Source organism: Zonotrichia albicollis, chromosome 1 (genome assembly GCF_047830755.1).
Source record: "Zonotrichia albicollis isolate bZonAlb1 chromosome 1, bZonAlb1.hap1, whole genome shotgun sequence".
Taxonomy (NCBI): Eukaryota; Metazoa; Chordata; class Aves; order Passeriformes; family Passerellidae; genus Zonotrichia; species Zonotrichia albicollis.
In genome coordinates, this window is record NC_133819.1 from 101,904,555 (window position 1) to 101,919,761 (window position 15,207).

The following is a 15,207-nucleotide window of genomic DNA, read 5'->3' on the forward strand; positions in this document are numbered from 1 at the left end:
CATTTTAGTAAACAACAGAATCCAGTGTGGGCAAATAAAGGAATCCCTGAAGAATGGTGTCTTTGGGTAGTGAACATTCGTGCTTTGTCCAGGACTGTGGCCAACGAACGATGTGATCAGTCACACGTGTCAGTGGCAAACGCAGTCGTGTCACAGAGTTTGCTCTAGAGATGCACATCAAGCCATGTTTTTACAGAGCAATATGAACCTTTTACTTTTCCAGAACCGAAGTAAGAAAGAAAGAAAGATTTTGCATGAATATGCAAAATAAACATAAAGCTCACTGTGGTTGTCTTAGTGACATCTAAATGCCACAAAAGTGTGGGTTGCTTCAAAATACCCATGGTGGAATTGGAGATACAGTGTAGAATTTATTTTGACTAATGGGTGCTTTAGCAGTCTTTGTAACTTGCAATTTATATGAAAAGAGCTAATGGTGGCATCCAGTAAAGTGTCAGATGCGATAAAAAATAACTTCTGAATGAGCTAAAACGTTTGGGGTAAACATGTGGTTGGACTCCTCCAAGCTTTCTTCTTGCAGAACCTCATTTACACATGTTTTTATAAACCTGCAGCAGTAATGAAATGATAGATAGAGGAGCAGAAAACCCACACAAGAGCTGGCAGCTGACATTATGCCCAGGATCTGGGGGCACCTGGATACTGTAGGGTGCCAGAGGCTGTTTCACTGGGGCTGTGTCATTGCTGCAAGCTGGATAAGGAGCTCTTGCTTTTCAGCACAGAGGCTGTGCCACCTCCTTCCTAGAGGTGGGAAACAGAACAGTTTTGTGGGTAAGTGAGTTTGGTAAAATGAGGGTTTTCCCTGCGTGTTTTGTAAGTGCCAGATCCCTGGCTTAGCAAAGGTGGCCACTGACTTTGGGCATTGCACTGAGCTCCTGAAGATGAACAGGCCATGGGGATCTGGGAAAGTGGCAAAGAACGATACTTTGAACACTGAGTTGGGCTCACTTCCAGCTGTTGGCTGTTCAGGGCTGACATAATTGTGGCTCTTCTTGGCCTTCATCTCCCTCCAAAGACCCTGAGCTGTGGGTAGTGTCACTGGCCCTTCTTTTGCCTCATCCTCCAGCCCTAAGAGAGAAAGCACACAGGGAAATTACTGCTGGTCTTACCAGAAGCCAGTACTATGCAGATTTTTCTCTTGGAAATCTGCCAGGTGTTCAGCAGGAGGGCATAATGCATGGAGTATTCTGGCTTTGAATCAGAAAGATCACAGAGAAGTTGACTGCATGGTGGCTTTCATGGGACTTGGAGGGCTCAGGGTGAGACATGCTGGAAAAGAATAGTTTTTGTTGTCTTGGCAGTTTTAATGACTTCCATGTCCCTCTTACATCCTTGTGTGCCCAGGTTTTGGAAAGCAAGAATAGAGAAACAGGATGAATAAATGCAATTCAACTTGAGTGCATGAAGACATTCTTATGTGTCAGTCCCTGGTGGATTACTGAAAAAAATATGCATGATTTTTAGTGGAAAATGAGTGTACTACCATTTTTCTTCTAATTTTGTTGACCTTTTTAAAAGACAATGGGTGGGAGTAGCCTTTCTTGGTGTTGAAGTTTTGAAAGAGGTGTTGCTATGAATAGTGCTAAAATAAATAGTACCTTTAGGATGAAGACTTAATTATGTTTGTAATTCAAATCTAATTCAAGGATATTCAGAAACATCTGCATTTAAGAATAGTAAGGCTTGATGTATTGAGCCTGACTTTCTTGTGTGAGAGTTTTAAGATAGATGCCTATATAGGTATTTTAATATTGGATGTCAAGTAGGAAGAAAATACTACTAGACAGCAGAGAGGAGGCTCAGTGAGCTGATGCTTTTATCTCTTCTTGCTCTGCTGATCTGTGGAAGAGAGAAAGCTTAGGCCTTATTTATGCCAGGCTTTCTGTCAACAGTGTGGTTCCCAGTACGTAAGCATGAACTGGAAGGCTTCCAGTCATGGCTCATATGGATGCATCCCATGCACTGGGGGTTACATGGGCTCTTTGTCAATATCAGCAGATGCTGGGCATTCTATTGTAGGCAGTTCTGGTAGGGGAGGACAAAATAAGCAAAGAAAAGATCTCAGCATAACAAAATAATGTATTTGGTTTTTTAAAAATTGCATATTTCAAATGCCTGCACAAAAGAAATGGAAGGAAATTGCCAACAGGGATAAGTGACCTTGTTTGCCTATATTTGTGTGGAGAAATACTGAAGATGTTAAGTATGCAGTGAACAAATAAACTCTGATTTGGTGTTGTCTGAAAACTGCATTTATTCCTAAGGAAAACATTGAAATTTGAACTTAGAAAGAAGAACCTTGAGGAATTGTGGGCCCCTGGTATTAATAATGACTTAAAGTAAAAGATAAGACTTTAACAGACTTTCTTGTCTAATGCAGTAAAAATGTTGCTTTAGGAAGGAAAATGGAATTTTAGTTGTCATTGCTAACAGCAGTTGAAGAGAAGAGTGAAGAATGAGACATCTGCCATGGTGTTGTGGAGAGTTAATATCATGTCCCTGTGGGACATTGCTGGAGAAAGAACAAAGATGCTTTTTTGGGGGGAGGTGTGGAATAGGTAATGGATAATGGGGTCCAGCTCCAGGGCTGGCTGGGGTGATAGTTTACCCCACAGTGCCCAGTGAGAGGTGATGGGTGGGACGGGGGGAGCACAAGCAGAGCTTTGAGAAGGACAGTAGCAGTGTTTGATGTGACAGAGGGGAAGAGAGAAAGAGGGAGAGCCTTGAACAGGATGATTCAGAGCAGGACAGGATCAGAGTCACAGGCAGTGCAATTGACCTGCACAGCAGCAGAGCTGTGGATGAGTCTTACCCAAGCCTGACTGTGTTTGCCAAGTGTGCAGTGGGAATGTTGCAGGTAACAAGAGGATTAAAAGTATGAAACATCCTGCATCCATGTTGGCAATGAACATGAAAGTGGAGAAGCTTTTTCATAATATCTGTTAAAAAGAAACTGAGGAGTGTTTGCTCTTTATTTCTGAATTAGTTTATCACATTACAGCATCAGATCCAATAAGGAGACAATGTTGTTTTATTCCTGATAAAACCTTAAAACAGCTTGCATGACACATGCAACTATGATTGCATTACTGTATTTTATTAGTGTGCACTTTAAGATGAACAAAAGGAGATGAGTAGCTTTGTATAGTGCAAAGACAGCTGAGGTAAAGAATTAAGAGAACTCCTTTTTCATTTACTTGAGAGAGTTTATTAACAGCTGGTGACAGTTCTTAACAGATCCAATAGTGCTGAGTTATCAGTTTAGAAAAGCTGTAACCTGCTTGAAGCTCTGGATCCATCAAAAATGATGGGAGAAAGTGCTGATGGCTTGAATGGAGTCACAGTTCTGCCAGGAGCACACACATGTATTGAATGAGCAGGCAGTTGGGTAGCTCTGGAAAAATTAGAATATGATCAGAGTAACAGAAATTTTAAAAAATAAAAATCAAGACCCATGAACTCTGGGAATTCACGCTTTTTTTGGGAAGAGTTGATACCTGTACAGGCCTGAGGAGAATGAATGCAGTTTCTGTATTTATTTATTATGCATCTACAGAAGAGAATGGCAGCTATGAATGGATTCCAGCAGTACCTGGAGGTGCAGAACTGCCTCAGTATTTATCTTAGAGTAACAAAAATTGATGTGATCCCAAGGAAAACTTACAGATTTGCTGAAGAGAGCAAGCAGTGGAACACAGAAAAATCCTATGTTGATCACAGCCTTGTGCAGAATAGAAATGAGACAAGACAATGAACATGTAATTATATCTTAGGAAGTAGCACTAAGGTAGCATGGATTTGTTAATTTGCAATTTAAAATATTTTTATTTAAAAATCTAGCAGGTTATTAATACAGAAGACCTCTTAGTCATTACCTTTACTTTGTGCAATAGACAAAAAGTGCCTATGACTGTTCAAAATGAGGAGTAGCTTCCATGAAGTGTTAAATGGAGAAAATAGAAAGCATGAAAAAAATATTGACACAGGGTAGGAAAGTCCTGATTGCCACTGGTCTAGAAACCTCTCTAAGATTTTTCCTTGTACTCTCTTAAAAATTTTACAGTTTTCTCTTTCCTAAGCAGAAAAATGAGGCCTATAATTACTAAGTCATCAGCTGTAGTCTGATACAGAAATCATGAGTCATAGCCAAAAAGCCACAAGCTCTGAAATGTCATCCCATTTCTTGTTGCCTTCTAATTACAGTTTAAAGAAGGATTTGTTGATCCTCAAAGCCTAAGTATTTTTCTTAAGCACTTGGGTCTCTGTGCTTCCTGCTCACAGGGGGTCTCTACCTCTCCTAATCCAGGCTCCTTCCTTCTACTTCCTCATGTTCTTGCTCTTTTTGACCTTCTTCCTTGCATCCTGATGTGTCTTACTCCTACATATCCTTTGCCTATATTTGTCTTTATAATTTTCACTTTTTTTCCTGTTTCTTTTTATCTTACAAGTTTTCACTGTCTTTTCTCAGCTTTGCTCACTTGTCCTACATCAATGTTTTCCTCTCCATTTAATTACAAATCCCATTCTTTGCATATTTATCTCTTTTCCTTCTGTGACGTGATTGCCTTTGCTTTCTTCTTCCTTTCCCTTTCCTTTTATTGGTGCTCATCTTGAGTCTTGTATTGATGAACTTGTCATTTTTGGTAGCTAATGTGACCAGTTTCAGATTAATTACCAAATCTCCAGTTTTTGGTAATTCCAAAGTTACCAAAACTCCAGTTTCTGGATGTTTAAATGTGAGTCTGAACTTCTTTTTATTTTTTTACTTGAAGAATCCTCATTCACTTAAGGGCAAAGAAAACCTTACTACTGTAGCTACAGTGCCTCCTGAAGATGTAAAAGCTAGAAAGCAAATACAAATTCAGTTTATCGTTAATTTGGGGGGCATGACTAAAGACTGTTCAACTCAAGGAGCTGAAGTTAGTGACTCTCATGTTCTTCTTGCTCCCTTTCCCTAGGTTAGCCCTTATGTTCTTTCTTCATCCTCTTCTTCCTCTGTCCTCCAGTGCATACAGGCAGTGTCTGTCATTCCTGAGGGCAACTTGAGTTCTGCTGTTGTAGGAAAAGCATCTTGATTTCACTCCGAACCTGCAGAAGTGATCTGTGACATTTAATTATGTTAATCTTCAACACAAAATAAGTTTCTGGTTTGTTGCCAATATGTGCATCAGCCACAATGTTGCCAGAAAAATCAGTGCTCATCATTTCAATTCTGGAAGAAGCTGTCTTGAAGGAGCTGCCTGTGGATGTGAGCAGAGGAGTCTGAGACACCAGAGGAAGGCTAGGGAGATGCTCTGAGCTGCAGGGCTCTTAGACCAGCTGGTTATAGCTGAAATGGTGCCTCTGTGTGATTGTGGTGTCACATCACTAAAGTCAACTCAGTAGCTTGGTTTTTCTTCAGATAGAGGAGTGCAGATGGGTTGGCACATCCCACAAGCTGTCCTACAAAACCCTGGGTCAGGCCATTCTAACACACTGAGTTATCTCTGTTGCTTTTGAAACTCAGTCTAATGTGTGCTTCTTGCCGTTGGTGGGAGTAGAGGGAGCTCCTGCCTGAAGGGGTGAGATAGTCTTCTCTGGTGCTTGAGGAAAGTTTGTCATGACTCCTCTTGCTGAGAGTTTGACAGAAGAATACTTTTCAAATAAAAATTTTGAAGAAAAAAAAAAATGAATGTGAAGGTTTGGGGTTTCTTTTTGATTTTCTTTTTTCTGTCAAATGTGTCTCTCTGAAGACTGTTTTTAGAAATACAGGAGACCTCCAATATAAGTCACTTTCCTTCTTTCAAAAACTCTTCATTTTTTTCATTTCAACAAACTGAGAGTGAAAAATGATCTAATTTTCCAAACCATAGTTTGTTAATAAACTGCAGTTGACAGTTAAAGTTGTGCTGTTTACTAGTAATGAATGCATTAGCTTTTATTTGAAAACTATCATGGAAAATTACTGGTGAATATTTTTTGGCAGTAAGAGTGGTAAAAATGCTGCACAGATGAATATCTAGTTGAATGGTTCTGAAGTCTGGAAAAGTCTCTATTTATATTAAGAATCAGCAGCTGGAAGAGTTTTTTAAGGCTTCACCTGTTTACTAGAGAAGCATTTCATCCTGCTTGCAGACAGAGACTGTTCTATGATTTATGGGGAATTTTTTTTTCTCCAGTGCTAATGAAGGGAGTGTTACCCTTAGGCTACATTTACCAGTTACTGCTTTTTCAGTCATGTCAGCTGAAGAGAGAAGAAATTTCTACTGCCAGGCACTATAGATAAATAGCGCAAATAAATTGGCTTGCAGGGGCCATATGAAAGCAAATTCATTTCAGTCTTGATAGATGCGTGTGAGTGCATCAACAGTATTGTTAATGATCTCTGCAGACATGTAGTAAATTCCCAATGGAGGGAGTCCACAAGTGACTGTGAACAGCTTTGGGAAATCTGCTAAGTGTATAGCTGGTCTCAGGGTACAGAGGCACATGGAATGGTTAATAATTACCATAATGCAGTGTATATTAAAATGCTGTAAGTCAGTCACTTGCACCAGCTAGGATACTGTCTGGGTGCATGAAAGACTTGTTATTCCCCCTTCCTGCCCCAGCAGATGCACTCATGACAATACTATTGGTGTTTAAAATACTCGTGTAAATAGGTATAAAAAGTTGAATTTAATAATAAACAAAAGCACTCCAGAGTTTGAGTGCTTTTCCTTGAGGAACAACTTTCCTGGAAGTTTATCAAAGGAGCTGCAAGATAAGCTTCTTGCTGTTAGTTTCAGAAATTCAAATTTTGTCTTGTTTTGATCCAAGCTGATTTATTTGTTTCCTGTGCTTCAGGACTTGTTTGGCACTTCTGCTAAAAGGATATTCATAGGATCTCAGCTCTGCTGTGAGGTGCAGCAATGAGTGCATGGTGCTACTCAGAGAATCTATGCACAGCTTGGCTCCTGTTCCCCTAGACCATAGGAAATGCAAGTCTGAATATCTTAAACTATCAGTGATTGCAAACATTGGTGGCCTAGTGTATGCACTGCATTGCTATAGGTTTAAAATTAGTACTTTTTAATGAAGAAGTAATGTCTTTTTAAAGACAACATATGGTTTTTTCTTCCCCTGTCTTGACTACATTTCTCTGAATTAATCTTGTATCATCTTGTATCATAAAGATACATTGTTTTGGTCACCTGTCATTTGACTTCACTAAAGTAGACCCTAATATTAATAAATCTGCTAATAATCCTAGCAGTTAAAAAACATTCTCAGCAGATTTCCCCTGCTTGTAGTTTGTAACAATCACATGAATGTTATACACCAAAAAATTTATTATGTGGATCTGAAAGTGAGCGAACCAGAGGTACCAGTCCTTTTGAAAAGATAATATGGGATGCAAAAGCCTTTTAAGGTCACTCTTTGCTCTTGGTTTTGAAGTCATACACCAGTGCTAAGCATTAGCTTGCTTTGGCAACAGTTCTCAAGGAAAGTAAACAACTTTCACTCTGTTAGGTGGGTGTTCCCTATTAATTCAGGATGTGTTTAACTTTAGTTTCAAAGGGAAGGTGACCAGTTCAGTTTGAAAAATGAGGTTTTTCTGTGCAGGTGACTCTTCCCAGAGCTGAGTGTTTTGCATGCCGTTCACATTTGTCATATGAAGTCAGTGCGATCACTCCTCTGTGCAAGCATTGTGCCAGCCAGTCTGATGAAATAGTCCTTCCAGTTGTGGGTACAAATCACAGGCTTTTCCAAACTACTGCAGTAAATCCTTCCTAATCATCACCTGAACATGTGCTCTTCGAATACACATGCACAGTCAAGCAAATGTATCCTGTTCTGGTTTTTGAGTACATGAGATCTCAGAATTCTGTCATGCATTTTGTAGGCTCTATGGTATTGGGTCCAAAGCTGCAAATTGTAAACCAGCAGTGTGAATGCAATGAAGCTGAAAAGCTAAGACAAAAAATGTAAAATTTTATATCTGTGTGTTTTGAAATTAAAGTTTTGGGTAGGTCCACTTTCACATGGATAGATTTCTGTGGAACAATTAAATTCCTTGAATAATTTTTTTCCAGCAGGAAATCATCCTGTCAGGGTTCCTTGACCCTACTTTGATAAGGATTATTAATGCAAAATTATAAACTTGCTGCTTTTAGTGACATGATGCTTTCCTAATGCACTGTGAAATTTCAGTCTTCTTTTGGCTAAGCTGTCAAGCCACTTTGGTATAAAACTGTTTTGTGTTTCAGAAAACTGAGATTTCAATTTAATGAAACAGTTCAGAAACTTAATTTTTCTTTATTATGCAAATTCCTAAGTGATGTTTCTGAACTCAGAGGAAATGCAAAAATTGACAAGTGGGACTTTCAAAAATAGTATAGTAATGTTTTAACTTTAATTTGTTTGAACTTCATATATCTGTTGAACTCTTTGAAATCCCAGAAGTATCAGATGAAACAGTGGCTTTTCCCCAGTTTATGAATTAATGCTGCTTATTCTCTTGAAATAACTATTTAGTACTGCTTAATTTAAGCCAACATGTTTTCATGTTCCCTCCATGGCTAAACATCAATCATATGATTTAAATAATGAAGCCAGGCATTAAAGAGACATCTTTTAAAAAGCCAGTATTGTAAAGGATCCAAAGAAAAATCTTACAGGGTAGGGCCTTCTTGTTGTTAATACCAGGATGCATATATAATAAAAACATGATTGAAATGTGTGATTCAGGTAAGACAAGGAATATTGGTAGTTACTCAAAAAGAGAAGTGATTCAACTTTTTAGTTTTGTTCTTCCATTGTCTCTTTATCTGAAAACTTTTTTTTCTCTTACAGATAAATCAGGCCGTTTACAGTGCACAGAAATGGAGGTAAGAGAAGTATTTTGTGTTCTCTCTTAGTGGTGATTTAGCTCAGCCTTTTCTCATTAACTTATAGTGTAGATGTAGTATGCTTACAGTGTGGAGTGTTCATTGCAAAGCTGTAATGTTTATTGTATTTATGACTTTCTCTGGCAGCTGATAAATGTGTCTTAATATGGGATATTTAGTCTCATGGTCAAAAATACAGGAAAAAAAGGCTGTGTGGTTTTTTAAAAGATTAAAGATTTGTGATGCAGCCAATGTAATCTCATTTGATGTTAATCTCTTAAAAACATATGTGTATTTTAAAGAATATTTAATGTAGGTAATTTCTGTTGGATAAATTATTCTGTTATACTTACTTTAGAAAGGACTAATTGGTCATGGAATAGATACTTAGTGTTTATGGAATGGCTTGGTGATTTTTCACAACCTGAGAATTTGGGTGGAAGCAGAGAATACGAGTGATCTCAGGGTTGCTTGTTCATTTAAAAGCATCCTGATTTCAGATACTTTTGGTATGACCTTTAATTTATCACTCGGCAGTATTTTGGAGTCCAAGAAATATTGTTGTATGTCTTGCTGGGGTAACAACAGAAACACAAATCCACTTAAATCTTTTTAATTTATATCTTGTCCATTATTTAAATTCATATATTTGTTACTAAACTGTGATTAGATTTAATCCAGGACTGAATGCAAAACTAAGTAGAACATCTAGTTGAACAAGATGTGAACTCATACTCTAATTTTTATTATCATGCAGAGTAAATAATACAGTCTACTCAGATAAAGTTTTCCAGCAATAAATACAATTTCTGTGTCCTTTGCAGGGCAGCCTTTTCTCACTGCCTTTGAACTTTCTTTGAAATGTAAAACTGAGTTTTCACTGCAACTGTTCCATCCGTACCTCAGGCTGAGCCTGGAGATGGGACAAGTGGTGGAGGGTCTTTAATTGGCGGCTTGTCAGCGTTTTCATCAATAATGAATGTGAAGGTGACAAAGTACTGTTACCAAGTGGTTTATTCCTAGATAAAATGTGCAGCATGGTGGCTGGCTATAATGAAAAAATGAAAGACCAGCTAATTCAACTACATATGGTAAAATGCTAAGGCTATCCAGGTGTTTTCAAGTATTATTAATAACAATAAAACCAGAAATGTTCTTCCTGCAGGATACAGTGTAAGAAGTAATTCATATGAGAGAGAAGTACAGAAATTGGAAGTAGGCATGTTTTATTCCTTTGTGTGGTTTGGTTTAAACAAATGCATCCTGCATTTGTTTCAGGATTTACAAAATCGCAGTTCACAAATCTAGTGCCTTATTTACAAATTATAATCTAGTGTGTCAAATGCTTTACACAGTAAATATGTTTACAATTTTGCTTTGTGTTTTTTAAAAGGAAGGTAATCAAAGGCCTACAATTAAAAATACAGATAATATGCCACTGTTAAAATGTTTTTAACAAAACATAAAGTCCTTCATTTTGGGAAGGTGGAAGTGTTATTGCTTCAAATGAAAATGTCTAGGAAGAGTCAGTTCAATATGCTATATTCAATCTTCCATGGGAAAAGAGTTTTCTAATTTTGATCTTCTAAAAGTATATTTTTGATAGTTGAAAAGCAGATTGGAGCTTCCCATGAGACAGGGGCTTCACTTTAGAACGTCTCTAATAAGCAGCAGTGTGACCATTATCATATTGACTCTTCTCTTTATCTTTGTCATTTTGAAGGAGGCTGTGAAGGAGTCAGTAACTTTTTTCACCTCCAAAATTCCTTTGGGGTTGCAGTGTTAGACTTGAAGTTGATGATGTTTGTGTTTTTTAGAACTAGGAATTCAGCAGAGAGAGCTCATCTCTCTTTCTTTTGATTCCTGTGGCCTAAATGAACATACTAGGATATGTAGGAAACTTCTTAAAATCTTAATGAATGACAATCATAACATTTTTTTTACAAAACATAAACTATCCAGAATTGGGACAACTTTTATTTCAAGCCAGCAATATGAATGGTGTGTCTAGTTCAGAGTCCAGGTGCTATAGCCATAATAGGAGGATGGGAGTAAGGAATAAGGTGACCTTGTTTAATCTGCACCTGCCTGTAACTCTGTTATGTACATAAAGATAGCGCTCCTTAGTCATCTCAGCCGAGGTGGTGAAATTATATAAAATATGCCAGCCTCATTTGTAAATATTTAGTGCTCACATAGAAAGTATTCTGTGAATGTGAAGTGATTCATATGTGGGAGGGTTTAATTGCCATCTATTTGAAAAGACCCACCTAAGTGAGCACAGGCCTGTTGTGTGTGATTAATGCAGTTAACCAGGACGTGCGCTAACACAGAGACACACGCAACCTCTCATGCTGTTTAAGGGTCAGAAGGGAATTAAATAGCCTGTCCCAAACAATGGTGAATAAATTACTCAACACCATTCAGTCCAAGTCAAATCACAGAAGGAATCAATTGTAGAAGTGTTCTGTGGAGACGGTGCGCTGTCTATGCAAATTCTATTCATGAGCCCTTGGTATCACTATTAAAAATCTTAATGTATATTGAAAATCACAGTACTTGTCTATGGAGCTAATTTTTCTTACCCTTTTCATTGGAAACTTGAAGAATAGACTGTATTTTAGATAATAATTCAGGGGAATAAATATACAGCTTATAAGAATACAGCGTTCACTGTCATACAAATGACAATATACCTGTTAGTTCAGTGTATTGATGCAAATAAAATTAACCACCTGTCTCATGCAGATGAAAATGAGAACAGGTATTTAATAGCACAGAATGTTAGGATTTCAAAAGAGGTGTCATAATTTTGCATTAAAAGCCATGCCACACCTGTATTAAAGTGTGTTGCCTGCTCATAATTCAAGCAGTGTAAAATGTGTATTTAGCATATGGTAATATCTAGGGTTCATATTTTTATCCTTGTTGAGTGTAAACAAAAGTAACATTCTGATTGAAGAGTAATTGCTGCAGCAAACAATCCTTGTCAAACAACAGTCACTTTGTTCTCCTTCCTGGGCATTAACCTTATAGTGACAAGGGAGAAGAGGACAGGCAAAAATGTTTGAGAATAATTTCTTTTAGTAAAATATGAATGCATGTGGCTTCCATCAAAATAAGTTTGCATTGCGTACTGAAAAAATAAAATTCTCTGTCGAAGCTTGGTTACAAATCTGGTAATTCTATGAAAGCTTTTGATTCCTTGTGCTTTTAAGAGGAAAAATTGACAAGAGCTCTGAACTGCCTTCTAGAAGCCAAAGCAGAATCATGCATCTTTTCTTGCAAGCATTAATTTGTGCTTAAGCATTATGTGGCAATTCTGATAAGTGAAGCACTCATCCCTTGCTGATGGAATTATCTCGCAGAGAAGCTGCACTCTAGCCTTTGAGGGACCTGTTATTTCAGATACCTGAAAGTCCATTATGCTTGTTCATTGATGTGGGGGGTTCTCTGGCAAGCAGTCTGACCTCCAGATTTTCCTGAAATACTCCATAGTTGCAAAGAAGCAGCTTAACAGACACTTAATTAAATAGCAAATGTACAAAAAAATAGAGTTTAGGTTTTGACCCTTAGTGTTTTGTAATGAGCTGCTTTTTCAAGAGAAGCTTTGCCTTTCTGTAATTTGTACAAGTTTCTAGCACATCAGGAGGAGATTTATCTTGGAGAAAAATGGATTTCTGATTTTTACTTGCTATAAGCTTGACACATTGTGTTTTTCATTCGGCAGTTTCATTGGGAATACACAGCAAATATTGGCCTGAAGAACTAATAATGTATTTGACTAAGCTGATTTAGTGATAGTCAAATCCTGCCATCTGTCCAGAGTTCTTGAGGAGAATGTGGCTGTTCCTTGTAAAGGCTTTGTAATTTTGCCTTTGTATATGATGTGCCTTTATCAATCTACACGCCCTGAAGTCACACAGGATTTATGATGAAATCTCCATTCCAGAGATACCACTGATAAACCTTTCAATCAATTGGGGAAGAGTCCAGAGGCAGTTTCAGCCTTTGGTCTTCTGACAATTTCAGATAATGGCTGTTGGAAAACTAGGTCTTACAGTAACTTGGGCCCTTCTAGAGAACATTTTTCCTGCAAAAACACAAATAATGAAGCATAAAGCATGGAGTTAAATGGCAATGGTGTTTATTTGAGATTTTGGGGGTTTTCTTGATTTTGGTTTTTTTTTCCTGTGATTTTTTTTGGCTTTTGGTAACTACAGAATTCCCTTTTTTTTCATGGGATGAGATGGAAAACTCTGTAACTATAGATTGTATGAATCTTCAAGAGGGCTCAGAGTTTTGGAAGAGTAAGATAATTTTTACAGAACCCTTCCTATATAAATTCTATTAAATTGTGCTTGGGAAGATACCCATCTAACCAGAAGCTTGCTAGCACACCTATGGCAGCAATCATATGTACTCATTGATAGCTATCATATCAATTAGCTTTAAGGTGCTATTTTTTGATTAAACCAGTGCTGGTGGATATGTTTGCCTGTCTGTTCAGACCAAGAGACTAATTTGATTGCTCATTCAAACTGGAAGAAAAAATTAAGCTTTAGATGTTTGCATACCAACAATTTAACAGCTCTTGGTGTTGTCCTTCTTTGTTGTTCTGTATAATAAAAGACGAGTTTAGAGTATCAAAATGAAATAGCAATGCTGTCTCATACCTTTTTTTCTGCTAAATCTCTTGAAGCCTTCTGAGATTATATAACATTTTGCTATGAACTCTGCTGCTTATGAATTTTCTGTTAGAGATGCTGTGTTTTCCTACCTCTTTGCTAATTTCCAAAAAGTTAATAGTCAAAGCACAATAACATAAGGAGCATTCTGTGGATGAATAAAAGAGGATAATAGTGTGGTTGCATGGTGGGGGTTCTTTGTTATTGCTTGAAGGACTTTGCCTAGGGCAGTGCTGAAACTGAGGTAAAATACACCCTGGAGATCAGTAAGTTCAGTTTCAGTGATAAGTTTGACCTGATAGCTTTAGCTTTTGGATCTGCAGGGGACAAACTCCAACTCAACCCCTATTCCGGAATGTCCCTATTCACTCAGAAGTTCAACACCCACAATATAAGAAGTGCAGGAGATACACAGGTGATGAGAATAAAATATGTAAAACATAGGTTAAATGACAGATGAAAAGCATACAAAGCAGTTCAGTCTCTGAAGATTTCCTGTTGTTTACATCTCTTCTTTCCCTGCACCGCTTCAGTCCACACAGTGTTTACTTGCAGTGATAAATTTAGGAATACTGAATAGGTTCAGTTTGATATTTGATTTTTTGAAAGCCAAACAAAATTAGTCTTTAGCGAATCTTTGGGTTTTTTTCAGATGAGCAAGGAGCACTGTAGTGGGCTGGTTAAGTATATTAACAAAATATAGCATTCATTTTGTGATACATTTTTTCTTCCATATTCTGCTTTTGATGTTGTAGGACATGAGTAACATCCTTGGACTGAAGCAGATATTCACAGTGTTTCATGAAGAGATTTGGATTTTTTTGTTTTTGTAAAATATTACAGTTTAATCTTAAGAGAGAAAGTTGTTCAAGCAGACCTTTTGTGTCTATGTGTTTCTAACTAATGTCTAATTTTTTTACATTTCTGTGTGACTGTGTTTAGAGGCTCTCTAACATAAAGTTCCTTGAAAATCTAAGCAGCATTATTTCAACAATAACATGCATTACTGGCCATGGCTAATTTTACACAGCTAAGATAGCCTAATTGCTTGTTAATCAGTTTTGAATTTGGTCAGTGGTCAAAGAAGACAGGACCTCAATGGAGCTAAACACTTTATTTCACTTCATCAGTTCAGTTACGAGGCACTGGTTTCCCAATTTAAAAGCAAATGTTGTTTTAAATTTAGGCATTAAGAACTTGGGGTAAAGATTGAAAGACAGTTGTTTTCAAAATGTGAAGAGATTTAAAGTGAGAAAAATAGTTGTTTATGAATAAGGTGAATTCAGAATACTCCCAGCTGCTTTGTTAAATACACCTGTGCTCTTCTTTCAAGTGATAACTTATTGAGTCATTCTAACATTCCTTCTTTGAATGCACTTAGAAATATTGACCTAGTTCATCTAAACAATTGTTGTATGAAGTAGATAATGTTTTAACATTTAAATTTTTGTTAGTCACTTAATACTTCACATGTATTAGACCTTTAGCAATTTATACTTAAGAAAATAACAAATCCTTATGAAAGGCTTTTTTTAAAATGCAGCTTTAGCTGACCTGATGCAGATAAACACATGGAATTTTTAATGAACAAATAGACAGTGCTCCTAATCTTTATTTGGTCTTCAGTCTCTCTTGCTGCCTTCTGTTTT

General features: G+C 37.3%; 1 protein-coding gene across 4 annotated transcripts in view; it reads left to right on the forward strand.

Moving 5' to 3' along the window:
- The window catches only part of SPIRE1 (spire type actin nucleation factor 1), a 133,312-nt gene that overhangs the window by 3,649 nt on the left and 114,456 nt on the right, over positions 1–15,207 (forward strand). For all 4 annotated transcript variants that reach the window (XM_074548206.1, XM_074548198.1, XM_074548204.1 and 1 more), the window contains exon 2: positions 8,836–8,870. In XM_074548206.1, the coding sequence (XP_074404307.1) occupies positions 8,836–8,870 (35 nt within the window). The remainder of the gene's footprint in view (positions 1–8,835; positions 8,871–15,207) is intronic.